Below are 18130 nucleotides of genomic sequence, written 5' to 3'. Positions count from 1 at the left end.
AATAAATTGATAAAAATATGAATTATCATGAAAAATAAAAATTATATTTATCATATTTAATAAAATTAAATAAAAAGAATAATAATAACAATAAAAAAATAGGGAATGTAAATAATTAAGGACACTATCGCATGTAACTAAAAAAATAATCCAGATTTGTTTCCTATGATTTTAATATGAATTGTAACGAGGTTAGATTTGATACAAAAATAAAGTTGTAAAAAACGTAAAAAATTAAACAACTTAAAAAAAAACTTAAATTAATTTAAAAAATTTTAAAAACGTAAAAAAAACTATGTTATTGCAGATGAAGTATAATGAAATTATAAAGAAATTTTATAAAGAAATTATAAAAAAAAACTCTTGCATTAAATTAAGTATAAAGAAAATTGCTTCTTTATGGCTAACGTGTTTCACCAAATGAAGATCATAAAACTCTATGCAATTGCAGATCCCACTAATTTCTGATATGCATTATCTAATACAGTCACTCATTAGACAATGTGCTATGTTTTGAAATTGAATCGTGGCTTCATCAGCACTTCATTAGAGTTCTTGTTATATTAACTCCTAGCTTGGTTGGCTGTAAACTCATAATATCTTGAACTGTCACTAGAAACCTTTGTGAATCAAGTCCCTACATATGCAGAATTAGTGGGAATGTACTAATCTCTTCCAATGGGTCTTAATGCAGTTAATGGGATGACAAAACTTTAGTGGGATGCATTAGCAGAATTATGTGCCAAATGCAGTTTCAGAATAGGAATGCAGTTTCAGAAATCAGAATGACACTAATAAAATATGCAGGAATTTTTCAGGATGACACTAAAATATGCAGTTTCTTAAGTCAAATGCCAAATGCAGTTTCAGAAATCAGAATGGCACTAAAATATGCAGTTTCTTAAGTCAAATGCCAATTGCAGTTTCAGAAATCAGAATGGCACTAAAATATACAGTTTCTTAAGTTCAGATATGCAGGAATTTTTCAGGCTTGAGTCTGAATCTGCATTTTGAACTGATTCTCAAATCTGGAAATTCTGAATGACACTGCATATTTTCTGAAATTACATTAGATTCTGAATTGTTAAAACTACCTTCGTAGTCTGAATCTGCATATCAATTCAGAATTTCCAGATTTGAGAATTCAGTTCAAAATTTCAGATTTGGCATTTCTTTAAAAAAGTGTCATTTTCTTAAACTCAAAGCTGATTCTGCAATGAAAAGGAGGAAGAGATCAGAAAAGCTGAACTAAGGAATTCAAATTCTGCATTTTTCTGTTGCATTAGCAGTTTCAGTGGGATGCATTAGCAGAATTATATGCCAAATGCAGTTTCAGAAAAGGAATGCAGTTTCAGAAATCAGGATGCATTAGCAGGATTATGTGCCAATCTACTTACTATTAGGTTTGGTTTGCTCTTGATCTCAGAAATCAGATTAAAACTGTATGATCTTACAGTACCAAAATGTTGTTAACTAATTGGTGTTGTGTAGAGATGTTGAGATTTTCATGGTTTAAAGCATGGAATTTCAGTGGCTGTAATTTCTGAAACTTGTGGTAGCTTAACTTAGCTGTAATTTCTGCATTTTTCTATTGCTGAAGCTACTGATTCCATGAGACAGTGTGAAAGAAATCAGAATTCAGAAATTAGAATTGAGCTTCATATAATGTTTGGAATTCATTAATTGCATAGTTTAGTTCTTGCACACATTCCTCAAAATGGCACAAAGGTAACTCAACAGCAGCAACATTTTGTAAACATGCTTCTCAATTCCTGAATTGCAATTTCTCAAAAAAAACATTCAGAAATCAGAATTCAGGTTCCAATTCCTGCATTCATCTTCCTAAAGATAGTTTCAACATAACGAACGACAATACAAAAATCAGCTAAAGCTTTTATCATCTGTTTCATTGTTCACAACTGGAAGAACATCAACTATTGAGCCCTCTACATCAGTTCTAATTAATTCAACATCAACTCTATTTACATCACCTAATATCGATTCCATATTAGAAAAATTATTATGAATAAAATGCATCATATCCATATCATCTTCATTGCCCATGTTGTATGTATCTCTTGGTGTGTGACGAATGGCACGGTACCAATCCTCCTCCTTTGGATCACGAACATAATAAACCATTTGAGCTTGCGTAGCCAAAATAAAAGGTTCATGTTCCTCACATTCTCCTGTATGTATCAAGCGTGAAAAATTTAGCATTGAAAATCCAAATGGATCAATTTTGAAACCTGTAGCAGTGTTAACCCAATCGCATCGAAAAAGAACAATTCGTCCACGACCACCATAATCAAGTGAGATGATATCAGTTAGTCGACTATAATAGATTGACTCATGATCATCATTATCATGCATCGCCTGCACCATAACTCCGCTATTCTGCACCTTTTTGTTTTTTTCAGATTCCACCGTGCGAAATGCAAACCCATTTATGTTGAACCCATGATAACTAAATGCTACTGGATTTGGACCACGCGAAAGCACCCTAAGATCTAAGTCATCGATTCGTTCATTTACTCGATCAACTTGTAAGGTACACATATAACTTTTTACAGTAAAAAAATTAGCAAGTCTATTTATTAAAAATTTATAATATAAAATAAATCACATATATTACTTACTCGTCTTGCAAACCATTCTGGAAATTGCATTCTAACCATGTCATCCAACTGAGAATTACTTGGGCGTTGGCCATATCTATGTCTTCTCTTCAGTTCATTTTTTATTTCACTGTTCAATATCAACATTAATATATAATTAGAAAAAATGATTGATCATAAAATAATAAAACATTATGCAAAAAAAATAAAAAATAGTAATACTTACTCACGATATGGTTGCAACACTGTACAATTAGAGAGAATATATCTATGAGCTTGAGCTAGAGTTTTGTCATCCAAGGTAACTACTTGAAGCCCTTTTGTTGGTCGCCCTACATGTGGAAACATCGGTAGTGTGGGAAACTCATCATCTGGTGTCTCTTTATGTCGTGTTCCAGGATTGTTTAATGAGCTGTTACCATCTACATAACGAGAACAAAACACAACACATTCATCTGCTAAATATGCCTCTGCAATGTTGGCCTCTGGTCGTGCTTTATTTCTAACAAAATTTTAAGTTTCCCCAGATATCTTTCTATTGGGTACATCCACCGATAATGTACAGGCCCAGCAATTCTTGCTTTATACGCTAAATGTACCACCAAATGAACCATTATTGTGAAAAAAGATGGTGGAAATATTCTCTCTAATTGACATAAAACCAAAATAACTCCTTCTTTAGCCTTCTGTAATTCTTCTTCTTGTAGGGTCTTTGCACACACTGTTCTGAAATATTCACACAAAATAATAAGTGGAGCAGTTACCTTTTTTGACAACACGCGACGAAGAGCAATTGGAAGGAATTGTTCCATCATAATATGACAATCATGGCTTTTCAGGCCCATAATCCTACAACGTCCAACATCCACACATTTTGAGATATCAGAGGACATACCATCAGGAACACGAATATCTTTCAATACAGAACAAAATATCTTTTTTTCATCTTTAGACATACAGTAACATGCAGGTGGCAAATACTCTCTACCATCTGATTGTGTCCGGGGCCATAATTGTTTCATAATACCCAAATTCTTTAAATCTCTACGTGCTGCATAATTATCTTTGCTCTTGTTTGAATCATCTAAAAGTGTTCCAACAATGTTGTCGCACACATTTTTTTCAATATGCATAGGGTCCAAATTATGTCGGATCAAATTAAATTCCCAGTATGGAAGGCTAAAAAATATGCTTTGTTTTCTCCACATTTGTTCAATTGATCCTGTTTTTATTCTCACATTTGGTTTTGATGCATTACTCTTACCAAAAATCACATTCTTATTTAAGGTCAATCGTAGAACGTTAGATCCTGACAATGGCGCCAAATTCAACTCACGTTGCTCTAGTTTTCCATAACTTGACATTGTTCGCAGTTCTGAATCTGGTGGTAGAAAACGACGATGCCCTCTGAATGACCACTTTTTGCCATGTTTTAGATACACTGCATCTGTATTATCAGCACAAGTTGGACATGCATTCTTAGCATATGTATTCCATCCAGACAAACAACCTAAACCAGGAAAATCACTGACTGTCCAAAGTAATGCAGCTCGCAGTTGAAACATTTTTTTGTCACAAGCATCAAATGTGGCAATCCCATTTTCCCATAAATCTTTCAATTCAGTCAATAAAGGGCACAAATATATATCGATATCATTTCCAGGTGCTTTTGGACCTGGAATAAGGGTGGATAAAATAATAGAATAAGGCTTCATGCATTCCCAAGGTGGCAAATTGTAAGGCATCAGGACAATAGGCCAAGTACTATGTGAAGTGCTTTGATTTTTAAATGGATTAAACCCATCAGCAGCGAGTCCCAAGCTTACGTTTCTAGGATCAGATGCAAATTCATAATGACGATCATCAAATTCCTTCCATGCTCGAGAATCAGCTGGATGCCTTAGATTTCCATCCGAAACACGTTTTTTGAAATGCCACTGCATATTTTCAAACGTCTTGGATGACATGAATAACCGTTGCAATCTTGGTTTTAATGGAAAATACCAAAAGACTTTGGCTGGAATTTTAACCTCGAGACGGTTTTTCCCACCTTTATATGATCTCCTTGATGATTTCTGTAAATTTTTCCATCTTGAAAGGTTACACACTTTGCAAACCTGTTCATTCTCACTTTCCCCCCAATAAATCATGCAATCATTTGGACAAGCGTGTATTTTTTCATAATGAAGTCCTAGACTAGAAATTAATTTCTTTGCTTCATAAAATGACTTAGGCACTTGAGCTTCAAATGGAAGTACTCGACGAAGGAAGTCCAACAATGCTGTAAATGATTTATCACTCCATTTTCCATTCACTTTCAATTGAAATAACTCAACAAGGAATGACAATTTAGAAAACTCTGTGCATCCAGTATATAGCTGTTGTTTCCCTTCCTCTATTAGTTGATAGAAATCTTTCACACTAGAATTCATTGGTGTATGACTCGTTGATGCTCCAATATAATTTTCATTACTTGAAGATCCTTCATGCATTCCAAATGCATCATGCAACATTTCTTGTACCATGGGTTCATGGCTAGTTACTTCAGAAACTTGTTGCACCGAATCATGAAGTTCTTTGTTATCATGATCTTGTGCAATTAGTTTTTCTCCATGAAAATTCCAGATGCGATAATCTTGTAAGATACCATTTATCATCAGATGTTCGTGTACTGTCTCACGATCATGACTTAATGAGTTTATGCATTTGCAGCAAGGGCATGGTCTCGTGACATCTGGAGCCGCATCACCAAATGCATAACGTAAAAAATATAGGATTCCCACCCGATAGTCAAGACTGCCATGTGGCGCGGCCATCCATTGCTTCTTCATAATTTGATGTTGTTCAATAATTTATAAAAGTTAACACATTGAAGCAATATTTATCAAAATTAAAGAAACTTCGTAGATAAAATTTCAAAGAATTCAACAAACATATATATATATATACAATTCCTAAATATAAAAATGAAGCTTAGCATCATAGATATGCTGTAAGCAAACTACAATAATAAACTTGAAAAATAATACGGATAACTTGTAGACAAAGATAAATTAAATTAAGGGATTCATTGGAAAAGTTTAGAAATCTACCGGCCAATAAAAATTAAACCATAATCGATTATAATTTTTATCACCATTAACATATAAAAACATTGTCACCATACGAAAACTAAACCAAGAAATTACCTTGAGAAACAAAATCAAGGTGATTTATGATGTGGATGTCGAAGGATGATGCTAGGTTGCAATTAATTTGAAGTGTCGCTAGAATAGAGAGGATCGTTGGAATATAGATGATCGATAGAAAAGAGAAGGTCGATGGAACAAAGAGGGTCGCCGAAATAGAAAGGTTTGCTGGAATTGTGGAAATAACATGAGATGCGAGCATGGTTTTTTTATTAATCTCGTATGTACCCTTTAGAAGCGGTCATATGTAACCTTTAGGAGCGGTCTTGAACCGCTCCTAAAAGAAATTTATAGGAACGATTATACTAACCGGTTCTATATGTGTCCAATAGCAACGGTTTACCAACCGCTTCAAAAAAACTCAATTGAAGCGGTTTTAAGAGCGGTTAATCTTGACCGATTCTGTTGGGTCAACTTTTACAACCACTTCACCAACCGCTGCTAATATTGCGGTCCTAATGTCCAATTTTTTTGTAGTGTTTGTAGAGTCTCTTGGGTTCCATACTAGAAGTTGAGGCTGAAGCCTCCACCAGAGGAGTAATGGGGAGAGCGATTGGCAATAAAGTGGCACCGACCATAAAGCCGATCGGTTAGGAAGTGGCCTTTTGGATTGGATTACCAAGAGGGAGAGTGGACACAGAAGGATAGGTGGATAGAGTTCGCTCGGAGGATTGTGCCTAGATCTCTTCCTGGTGGCAAAAAGGTGAATACGCTCGCCCTCAACGCCACCGCCAACCCGTCCCAGGGACAATACGGAGGAAGTAAATTACTGACGGCTACTAGCCTTTGGAATAGTGATTAGCACATAAGGGAGACATTTAACTCGGTTTTGTTGAGATTCGAACCTCAGACCTCCTGGTGGCAACACCTCATATGTTAGCCACTAGACCGTCCTGAGGGGACATGCCTGGATCTCTTCTTGGATGAGTACAAGGTAGGGCGAGGATACAAGAATGGGAGGCGAAGGTTCCTCGGGAACTTGAGCAGAGAGGATGAGCTTACTGGTGAAGTGGGGGACAATAAAAGGGGGGTGAATTACCTGTACAAAACAAAGCTACACCCTTCTCGATCTTTCAACTCAGATTAGTAGCACACTTATAAAAGAAAATTGAATAACTAATAAAATAAAAGAGACTAAGAAATTACTTGATTACAACCTAGGTGGTTATTAATCCAAGGTAAAAGAAAGCACTAAAAATATCTCCTTTGTATAGGCGGAGAAGCCTATTACACTCGTTGAATGCTCAGAAATGTATTAAAAAATGAATACAAGAGTTGTTGTTAATTTCATATATCCATGAGCCTTTTTATAGCCCCTAAAAAATGTTATCCACGTCTTGAAGATGCCCTCAAAGAGGTCCAAGGCGCTGAGGATAGAGTTTATCTGCCGAGGATAAAACTTTATCTTCAGCTGACAGCTAGCAAAGGTGCCTTTCATAGGCTAGAAGGTTCCTTTGCATTGTTCATCAAAGGTGCCTTCCAAGATATGGAAGTTGTCTTCCATAAGGCAGAAGGCAGATCAGCTCCCATAAGTTTATCTCTTCTTGTGTGGGTGATGCTCCGACTACCTGAAGTTGAGCTCACCTGAACCCAACTTCGATCTTCTCCTCGAGCAGGCTTTCTCCCCAACTTCTCGTCCCTCAGACAATGCGCACGTCCTTCTCGTCCACCAGTGTATTATTCTGCAGCATCTCATTGTTGGTACCCCAAGATTGTTTTGATGTAATCAAACAAGTTAGGTTAGGTCCTGTTGTGTTTAACCCTGTGTCTAAGTGTGCATGAACTTAGGAGCATAGGATGTTGAGCAAAAGACGTAGCTAGTGAGAAGGACGGTACGGGAGAGAACCGACAGGCTCGGTGCGTCTAAGGGACGAGGTGCTGCGGAAGAGTACGCGAGCGGACGAGAAGGAGGCGCGCGGCGTTTCCGAGGGTCGAGAGGCCGAAGCAGAAGCTTGCTCGAGAAGGCTGAAAGTTAGGTTCAGGTGAGCCCTATTCCGGATGGCCGAAATCACCCAAGCGAGCAGAGCTGGAGTGGAAGACCCGGACCGAAGCAAGAGGAGCCGAAGCTGGAGTCCCGAAGAGAAAGTCAACACCCCTTCGGGGCGCCCAGAACCATTCCGCGCGCCTGGAGCAGTTCGGGGCGCCCGGAACTCAAGTTTTATCAGTTTCGACATGGTCTTTGATCGTTGCGTCGGGGATAGAGTTCTATCCCACTCCAAGCGCCTGTAAGAGTTCCAGGCGCCCCGAGCAAGGTTATATAAGCAGCCCTGCTCCCAGAAGCTAATAACAACAAGAATTATTCAAGCAACACTTGTACACGCTTCTTTGTCTATTTTAGTTTCGTCTTTCTGTGCTTCATTGTTGTAAAGAGGCTTCTCCGCCTGAAGGAGAAATTAGCGTGACTTTATTCCTTGGATTAACAACATTCCCGATTATAACCAAGTAAAATTCTCTCTGTCTCTGTCTTTTCAGTTATTTCTTATTTTGTCTATGCAAGTGTTTTATTCTAAGTTATAAGTCCGAGAAAGGTATTTGTTTTATTTAATTTGTGCAGGGGCTATTCACCCTCCCCCCGCTAGCCGACCGTGAAAGGTCCTAACAAGTGGTATCAAAGGCAGGACGCTTCAGGAGGACTAACCGTCGAACGAAGCACACGAGATGGCTATACCGAGCATCTACCCACCAAAGTTCGAGGGGGAGTTCGCGAATTGGAAAATGAAAATGGAGGTATTCTTTAAAACCGGCTTTGAATTGTTTTTAATAATGAAATTCGGTTTTGTAGCACCCGAAGGCAAGGAAGAATACCAATGGAGGAAGAATGAGCAGGCCGACTTCGTGACAAATGGTAAAGCAGAGTTTCATCTGCTGAGCGTCCTACCGCCACAAGAAGTCAACTGGATCGGTACATACAACTTAGTATAGGAGCTTTCGGAGAAGTTCCTTGAGCTACACGAAGGCCGTCCGAAGCCAAGCTCGTGAAATGGGATTTGCCAAGGAATCAGTCAAGCAACATAAAACTAGAAGCAGAAGAAACCGTTGCACATCTTTACTCGAGAATAAAAGAACTAATCGTCGGACTCACAAATCTTGGAGAAAAGGTAAGCAACCGAGATTCACTAAGGTATGCGCTTAGTGCATTTCCTAGATCTACTGAGTAGGCATCATTAGTAGATGCTTACTATATTTCTAAAGATTTAGAAGTTGTCACCTTGTAGGGCAATATTGCTAAGTTCTATGGAGCAACAATGATAGAGTTTTAGTCGGGTGATACTACCATGGGTCCGCTGAGCAATAAAATCAAAGTCCTGAGGGCAATATTACTAAGTTCTATAGAGTAGCAATGACAAAGTTATAGTCGGGCGATACTACTGTGGGTTCGCCGAGCAATATCATCAAAGCTCCGCAAGGTAATGTTATTTAGTTCCATAAAACAATGTTAAAGCATTGGCAAGCAATAAGGCACAAGTCTTACAGAGTGATAGCATAAAGGACCGCCGAGCAATATCATTAAAGCTTCGTTGAGCAATGATGCTCAGTTCCACAAAGTGACATCATTGAGGTTCACTAAGCAATAATGTTAAGTTTCAGTGGGCCAATTATATTAAGGCCTGCAAAGCAATACTATTGAGGGAGTCTTTCATCAGGAAGCTTCTGGTTGTCGACACGTGAAACTTGATGATTGGAAAAATAAGTGATGGATGTCAGAGGCGATTTCTTTAATTCTTTCTTCATAATACGTGACAATTAATGAACGACAGATGAGTAATGACTGTCAGAGGTAGTTCCCTAGGAGCCTTCTTCATTTTACGTGATAGTCAAGGATTGGATGCATAGTTACGGATCATCAGAAACTACGTCTCCATTGACTTAGGCGGGAAGAAGTAAAAAGACACAAAGGCAAGTGATGTGAAAATTTTCTTATAACAACTATATAAGCACCACAAATGGTAGCTTCTAGGTGTGATGATCTTTTGTTTCTAACTAGCGGAGACGACTCTTTCTTATTCTTCTTTTGCTCTCTTTCTCTCCACTAATTATTAATTTGAGCATCGAAGGGCTACGCCGAAGAAGCCGACCCCATGTTGTTTTCTCATATTCGCAAAGTCACATGAGAGTAGAGGACTCATCTAGAAGTAAGAGCCTGAGCGAGTAGAAAAAGGAGCCATTATATGGTATTTATGTATATTTGGTATTTTTAGTATATATGTACTAGGATGTGTCTATATTAGCATCTAATTTTATTAATTAGAATTTTCATTAAGAAATTTTCTTTTTTGGTAAGATTTATTTTCTCTATAAAAGATAAGAATTGTGGTCTACGAGGATTTCTTTTCTTTTTTCAAGTCTTAAGGCAGAGGTCTATATATGTATTATGTTTCATGTTTTGAGTATAGTTTTGATTAATACTATTTTTAACTGTCGTTTCCTCTTTAGAACATGGTGTTTCATTCCCCTTTGAATCAACATGTTACAGTCACTTCTGATATTCGTGCTTGAATCAACGAATGAGATAATTATTTCCGATATTCATGCGCGAATCAACAAAACTGATAATTATTCGCTACATCAAGGCCCAATTATGACGGCTCATTAAATGAGCTTAATCTTGATTGAGTATTAATATTATCTGATTAAATCAATTTATAAAGTTCTCAATTCGACCAAAAATGACTATAAATATGGTCTGATATATATTTAAAAGAAGAGGCCATCATGTGAATATATAGGAGTTAGCAAACACTTTATTTATTAGATTTGGATTTGCTAACCATTGGCCTAAAGCAATCACTATATTATTAATTTATATATCCGCACCGGCTCTTGTTTAGTTCTAGATAAATGCGGATTGGAATGTGAGAAAGCATTTGGGTGCGTTTGATTCGGGGTTATTTTTGATAATCTTAGTTATTCATCCAAAGTTATCAACAAAAATCCTGTTTGATTTAGGTAATCGATGATTCCCGAGTAATGTTTCATGCCCGACACGTCAGCAAAAGGGGCATGCAACCAGGAATCGGAAAACTTCGGAAAACTAAGGTTTTTCTTGATTCCGAGGTTATTGATTTTTTTTTACCCAAAATACCTTTGGATAAAAGAAAAATATGAAAAAAAAAATAAATTGTAAAGAAAAAAATGAAAAATATAAAAAATAAAATAAAATAACGTAAAAAAATTTTAAAAAATAAAATCATTAAAAAATAATAAAAAATAAAAAATGGTAAAAAAAAAATTTAAATAGAAAAAACATTAAAAAATTAAAAAAATACAAAAAAAACATTAAAAATAGAAAAAACATTAAAAAATAAAAAAAACATTAAAAAAATTAAAAAAACATTAAAAATAAAAAAATATTAAAAAAAACGTAAAAAAATTAAAAAGTAAAAAATAATAAAAAATGTTTTAAAAAATAGAAAATGTAAAAAACCCTAAAAATTAAAAAAAAAATAAAAAATTTAAAAAAAACTTAAAAAAATAAAAACATAAAAAAATAAAAATATATATATAAATAAAAAAAACATGAAAATATAGTAAAATATAATAGAGTTTAAATATTATTATTATTATTATTATTATTATTATTGGTCGATTTTCTAATTAATCTAGATTATTCATTAATAAGAGTAATCTAGTAAAATACTAAACTAGATTATTCATTAAAACCTTCAAACAAATATGTTTTTGTTGCATTACCTATATTGAACCAAACAATATTTGATTATGTTTTATCCCTCATAATTTTAGTTATGTGATTACCTGATAATCACATAATCAAAGTTATACATGATAACTTAAATCAAACACACCTTTAGTATTCTTATTTGTTATAATTTATGATCTTCCCAAAGGATCGTAATATTACACAATCCATTCGCATTTCTTATATAAACAATCCGTTCGATTGCGAAATAGGTGATTCCAAGGGAGAGAATTGCATATTTCCTTACAATCATACACATGCAGCTATCTACTAGCACACATCTTGAACTAAATGAAGAAAACATCGAACCCAACCACACGACAAATCCTCTCACTTATGTAGCAGATGTCCTAATTCAACAATAAATGCAAAGTTAAACAAAACAATAAATTCTAATTGATGTTGTTCATAAACCAACGCCACCATGAAGTTTACTGTCCATCAGTTAAGTCATGGATTAGACAAGTGCACATCTGGTAGGGAACAAACTGTTAGGTAGATTAAACTCTTTAGGTGTCACTCCATGAGCCTTGTTGGAAGGCGTCCTTTTCGTCTAAATACGAACACTTAAAGCCAACCTCTGTTAATTAATAGTCCTTGAACTTTAATCATTCATTCTAATAAAATGTGTTTCTGGAATGATTAAGTAAATTAAAACATTAGACGTAAACGAATTGAAAGGATGACGATGATTAAGGGCCATTTTTAGATGAAAAGGATGCTGCTGCACTAAAACTCGCAGTGAACAAAGCCAATCAGGCGACCACTACGTAGGGTGCCCTTTTCTGACTCAAAAAGAAGCTCCAAATAGTATCACATCAATGTTCGACACTGAACAGCCGAGTCGAGTCACTTCATGTATGCCCTTCCTTCTTTATCATGGGATCCAGCGAATCGTGAACAAGGAACTATTATTCATTTCGGTGGACCAGCGACAGGGACGAGTTAACTGATGAGGAGAAGAAGCCGTGGCAGAGCGATAGGTGGTGGATCGGCTAAAAATGACAATAAATTGAGGGAGCACGCGGGCGTGCCGGTCCCATGTCCACCTGCTGAGACATTGAAGTACTAGTAGTTGAGCTACAAGACAAGGAGAGCCGACGGAAGGCCACTGAATGCATGCAAGCAGTCATAGGCCATGAAAGGAGGAGGAAGAGGAAGGAGAAGAATAAAAGCAATCTATCTGCTCTGTTTAGATTGCTGACGGTCTTAAATTGCCGCGTAATAGGTGTTGAAATTAAACTTGTTCTACAGCGTTGCTGACGGTCTTAAATTGCCGCACGTACTAAATGAGCAGCTTGGTAGATATTATAATTCGTTTTAGGTACCATTTTTCTTACTTGTTTTTAGATTTCAAAAATAGATACGTGTCACAGTTAAGTGCCACAAATAAAAGGTGTCTCATAAACATTTTGTCCCATTGAGGATTTGTTTCATGCAAATTTAAATGCCTCTATTATTTTGTGAAAAAGTGTTTGGGGGAAGAAATTCTTAGATGCCTCTATTATTTTGAGAAAAAGTGTTTGGGAGGAAGTTCTTAGTATTTTATTCCTTTTTTTTGGATTCAGTGTTACATGTGCTTTATATTAGTGCTTCAATTTTCCTGATGAAATACCGTGCAATCCCGCATGGACTTTACCGGGAGCAATGCCATTTTCTGAGAGTAGACAGGCAGGTAGATGCACCAACCAAGAAGACAGTCAGCCTTGTGCTTTCTTGGCCTTGGCCTTTCCATATCTACTCCTTCACGTGAGGAGAGCGACTGCCTTCCGACTTCGACGATTCTCAGTCTCGATCAATCATCAGGGAGTGCGCACTGCCAGTCTCATCTTGGTTATACCAACTATAAGTACGCAAGGCACACGCTACGACCATCTTCTCTCTTCTAACTCGCCTTCCTTGGGTCCTTCATCCCTTCATTTGCTTTTTGTACTGAGAAAGGAGAGATTTTTTCTGGTAAAACATTTACTCTAGTATTTGTTTCTTTGAGCGTTCTTGTTCGTCTTCCTCTCATCTAATGGTGGTGATAAAAGGCTCTACAATCTACTCATAGAGCTACCAGGATGCATTGTCCCTGTTTAAATAGCAGTTTATTTCTTATTACTCGAGCGTTTTTTATTTCTATTCGATTATTGTGAAGATACAACCCTGAACTTTCGAAGATAAAGATCGTTAAAATTCTTTTTTTTTTAGGGGCAAAGATACCTAGCCAATGCATGTTCTTCGTCCGTTGGTCTTCTTATTAATAACGCCTTGCTCTCTGTCTGTTGAGTCTCATTCTGCAGTCTATCAAATTAAATGCATATATCCCATGTTTTTTTTTGCTGGAGATTTCCCTTTCCTGTCTTTTTTTCATAATTTTTTACACTCTTCTTTTCTACAAATATCTGGTTTTGTGTTAATAAAGCTATTGAGTCGATTAGACTAGCTAGTGTATCTGAGTAAATCTTTTTTTTCCCCTAATGGAAGAAGATATTGTAGTCTTCTTCTTCTTTCCTTTTCTTGCTTAGGCTTCTTTTGTAGATTGGCATTAATGTTTGAGTAGATCTAGTTTCTTGTCTTACCCTGACCTGCTACTTCTGTTGCCATTTACAATCTTAATAGTGTTTTTAGCCATCTTTTAAGAGTGAAAGTTTTAAACATTTTTATGGAATATTTATCCTTTCCTGTGTTCATTTGTTTGAGGCATAATTAAGGATACGAAACTTAGTGTCAAAAAGTTGGATAAATGTCTCTAATGCTCCATTTCTAGTGCTCAATTGATTTTGATGAATGAAGCAGCCAAATCATGGAATTTGACAGTAAATAAATGCTAGCAAAAGTAGAATGTTTCAGCTAAAACAAGCCTTATTTTGGATGTGAGACTGGAGTAGCAAAATTATATTTATGATTTGTTTCAACACTTCTGCACTAGATTTCTACTTAATTCACAATAAAACGATCTGTTGAAACAATCTTTGTAGGATCCTACTTGGTATCACTTCCTCTATGCTTCAGTGATATCATGGGGGCGTGTGTATCAAAATCAAATTGTAGGTCCAGAAGGAGGTCGGGCTGCCACTGGTTCAGAAGATCCCGCAGAATGATTTTGGCTTCGATTCCTGATGCCAGGAAAGCTCGGATTTGGGATGATGAAAATCACTCTGTTCAAATTGAAACCTCTTCGAAAAACAGAAAATCTGAGTTCTCTAATATGATAGTCCATCTCACTCAGTTGCAGTGGCATCACACTCAGATGGATGCTAGTGGTATCTTCTTCTTCTTTTTGTTTTCCCCCCTTTTTCTATCGACATTCAGAGAGGTAAAGACACAGCATTTTTATTTCTTGATTTCGCTTCTTTACAGTGATCTGCCAGGAAGATGCATGGTTTGATTCTGTCAGTATCTTGGAATCTGATTCTGATGATGATTTCTCAAGTGTTCATGGAGGTAGTATTAGTTTACTCTTAACAGATGCATCATGATCACACAACAGACCTTCTAGGTGGTGATGATTTTTATTTTAATGCTTGCAGATTGTATTCCATCAGCAAATGCAACAGTGGCTCAGCCATTGCAGTATGAAAATGCTTCATGTTGTATGGAGGATGTTTGTCTTAGCACTCCGTTGACAGTCGTTCCTACAATCAACTGTTTTCCAGCTGATAGATTGGTGAATTCTTGCAGAAGTTTTCGCGAGCTTCCTAGTAAGGTTGAGGAAGCTAGAGATAGAGCTCAAGGAGCAGACATTTACACCAAAAAGAAAAAGGGTTTAAATGAATCATATGGTGGTTTGAAAGGCTCCAAAGAGGTACATGAGACGGATGACAAATCTCATGTCAACAAGGCTTCATTGCACATCTGCAACTTGGTCCCTTCTGTTTGTTTTAATAATAAAGTTCAACAGATGCCAAATGCTAGTCCACCATGTCAAAAGAAAAGATCAGCAGTTATCAGGCTTTCTTATAAGAGAAAGTCTTATGATGGAGAAGAGATAACTGAGTTCTGTGAGTAACACATTTCTATTTTAAAGTTTTTTGGGGTCTCCTTAGTGATGTTGCAAACTGATATCTGGCTACTTAATCTATTAGGTGCATCAAATAAATTCCTTTGTCGACCAAAAGGAGGGATAGTCGTTCCACGTTCCCCAGGGGAGAAATCAATGCCTGGATGCTGGTCCTTCCTCGAACCATCTACCTTTAAACTTCGCGGCCAGAATTACTTCAGGCATGATTTGCTCTGTTCTATTTCATTCACAGAACTTTTGTGGCTATTAGCTGCTAACAACAATTTTCTACTTCACTAATTTGAGCTGCACCTTGAAATGTGCAGAGATAAGAGGAAGCTTCCTGCACCAAACTATGCACCATATTATCCGGTTGGTGTCGACTTGTTTTTATGTCCTCGAAAGATGCATCACATTGCTCAACATATTGAACTTCCATCAGTTAAGCCTCATGAAAAAGTCCCCTCACTCCTTATTGTCAATATTCAGGTAAGAGTTTTCTTCATTAGTTCATCATGAAGCTGCATGCTTGTCTGCTGAAAGTATATGTGCTTTATCTCCTCTACATGCCATGAAAATTTGCACTTTCCTGCAGATGCCAACTTATCCGGCTGCAATGTTTCTTGGTGATAGTGATGGGGAAGGAATGAGCCTTGTATTGTATTTTAAGATTTCTGAATGTTTTGACAAAGAAATTTCTTCTAGTTTCCAGGATTTGTTAAAGGTAATACTGTCCACAATTCTGAACTATTGCTGTCCATATCTTAAAATAAATCTACGCGTATATAGTGATTCAACTTGTAATTCTCACCTTCTGCAGAGGTTTATTGATGATGAAACTGAAAAGGTTAAAGGAATTGCGATCGATTCAAGCATTCCTTTCCGGGAGAGATTGAAAATAGTGGCTGGGGTGGTTAATCCTGAGGATCTTCTTCTGAGTGCAACAGAAAGGAAGCTGGTTCAAGCATATAATGAAAAACCAGTGCTCTCGCGCCCTCAACACAGTTTTTACTCGGTAAATGAAAGGTTCTCTTTCAAAATTTTCGAGAATATATTGAAACATTTGCTTGTGGTTCAGAGCTTCAACTTGATACAAAATCTCACTTCAACACTGTTACACTACCATCTAGGAGAACTTCTTTAACTTGTAACCATTAACTCCAAAGCTCATCAGTCTTCATGTTGGCCATGATTGCCTCACTTCAATTTCGCAAATTTACTATTGGACATTTCTCTAAAGCACTAGTTTGATATGATAAAAGGTACTGAAAACTAGCATGCATTTTTGTATGTACCTAATAGTATGCCTATGTTTTGCAGGGTACAAATTACTTTGAGATTGATCTTGATATACATCGCTTTAGCTACATATCGCGAAAGGGTCTTGAAGCGTTTCGGGAACGTTTAAAACATGGAATCCTTGATCTAGGACTGACCATCCAGGTTGGAGCTAAGTCTTTCTCTGATTTGGCTTGCTTCATTTTTTGGTTGTTTTAAGTGTTCTGTTAAGCAATCCTGAACGAACTTTTCTCCTCATTCGAAAAAGAAGGAAAGAAAAAAGAAATCCCTGTTTGTTTCCATGTTGAACAAAGTTATTACCTCGCTAAACCAGTCTGTGTTATATTACCATTACAAGACAACAATCTAACTCGAGTCTCTAATAGTTTTTAAGTACTATCTTTCAAAATGCAGGCCCAAAAACAGGATGAGCTGCCGGAGCATGTCCTCTGCTGCTTGAGACTGAACAAGATCGATTTCGTTAATCATGGCCAGATTCCAACTATTATCTCGCGCGAGGATGATTGATTGTTTGATCTTTGAAAGGGCACAATGCTTTAGAGCAAATAACTGTTTGTATCAGAGCAGGGCAAATTCCATGCCTTCATTGTGAAGGCTACCTGCAACGTTCACAAATTGTCAATTTGACACACATGTAGTAGTAGTAGTAGTAGTAGTAGTAGTAGTAGAAGAGGGGAAAAAAGAGAGAAAAAGGTTGTAAAACATCCTATGAAGTCATTCCAAAATTCGTTTTTTGGTTCATCGTATTCATAGTTATTTTAAAATTGCACTGTATCTATTGTCTCTAGTAACAGGTTACCCAAAAAAAATAAAAAAATCCTTCTAATTGTTAATATTTATTAAAAAATAGTTAATATTTACTGATATGGAGTTTCAAGTTTTTTTGTTCTTAAAATTAATCTTACATTGACTAAAAAATAATTAAGAACTGAGTGAGTTTTTATACATCTCATTGACACACACTACAATGTTACTCGAAGATTTTTCCTCTCAAAAGGAAAACAAATATTATATCTAGTATGTGATATGATCCACTGGGAGAGATTGGACTTCTCGTTTATTTTTTTCTTTTATAAATTGTTTATGTTCCTTTAATTGTCTGCTAGTCAATTTAATCTGTATGTATATAAATAAAATTTCTATCAAAGAAATATATTTGTTTATTAGTCACTTTTATATGTTCTATGCTAGTAAGTAACGATGTGAATACATTTTATAACTCTTTTATCGCATGGCCAACGACAAGCACAAACAATGCCACTGAAAGTGTCCTAGCATTCAGTGTATCTCATCTTATTCATTAAGATCAAGGGTCACTTGAGTCGAGAGAAAAAATGCTTGC

At 36.3% G+C, this 18130-nt stretch overlaps 2 protein-coding genes across 4 annotated transcripts; one reads left to right on the top strand and one right to left on the bottom strand.

The window, feature by feature from the left end:
* Positions 1-1881: 1881 nt before the first annotated feature.
* On the bottom strand, positions 1882-5434 carry LOC122026450. Its single transcript, XM_042585195.1, has 4 exons — positions 3514-5434; positions 2845-3040; positions 2653-2748; positions 1882-2563 (listed from the first exon to the last, which is right to left on the bottom strand). The coding sequence occupies exons 1-4, from the start codon at positions 5432-5434 to the stop codon at positions 1882-1884; spliced, it is 2895 nt and encodes a 964-aa protein (XP_042441129.1).
* A 7565-nt stretch (positions 5435-12999) lies between these two features.
* On the top strand, positions 13000-17562 carry LOC122028095. Of its 3 annotated transcripts, none has more exons than XM_042587115.1 (10): positions 13000-13460; positions 14468-14752; positions 14850-14933; positions 15020-15490; positions 15575-15710; positions 15816-15978; positions 16085-16213; positions 16310-16515; positions 16810-16932; positions 17182-17562. In XM_042587115.1, exons 2-9 carry the CDS (start codon positions 14509-14511, stop codon positions 16895-16897), a joined length of 1521 nt encoding a protein of 506 aa, XP_042443049.1. In that variant the 5' UTR covers positions 13000-13460; positions 14468-14508; the 3' UTR covers positions 16898-16932; positions 17182-17562. The 3 variants fall into 3 exon arrangements, with proteins under 3 accessions (XP_042443049.1, XP_042443048.1, XP_042443047.1); XM_042587114.1 differs by having other exon boundaries at positions 13009-13460; positions 16310-16504; XM_042587113.1 differs by lacking the exon at positions 13000-13460 and having other exon boundaries at positions 13500-14752; positions 16310-16504.
* Positions 17563-18130: the final 568 nt, after the last annotated feature.

This window comes from Zingiber officinale, chromosome 10A (genome assembly GCF_018446385.1).
Source record: "Zingiber officinale cultivar Zhangliang chromosome 10A, Zo_v1.1, whole genome shotgun sequence".
Lineage (NCBI taxonomy): Eukaryota > Viridiplantae > Streptophyta > Magnoliopsida > Zingiberales > Zingiberaceae > Zingiber > Zingiber officinale.
This window is presented reverse-complemented; position numbering and strand designations above follow the sequence as displayed.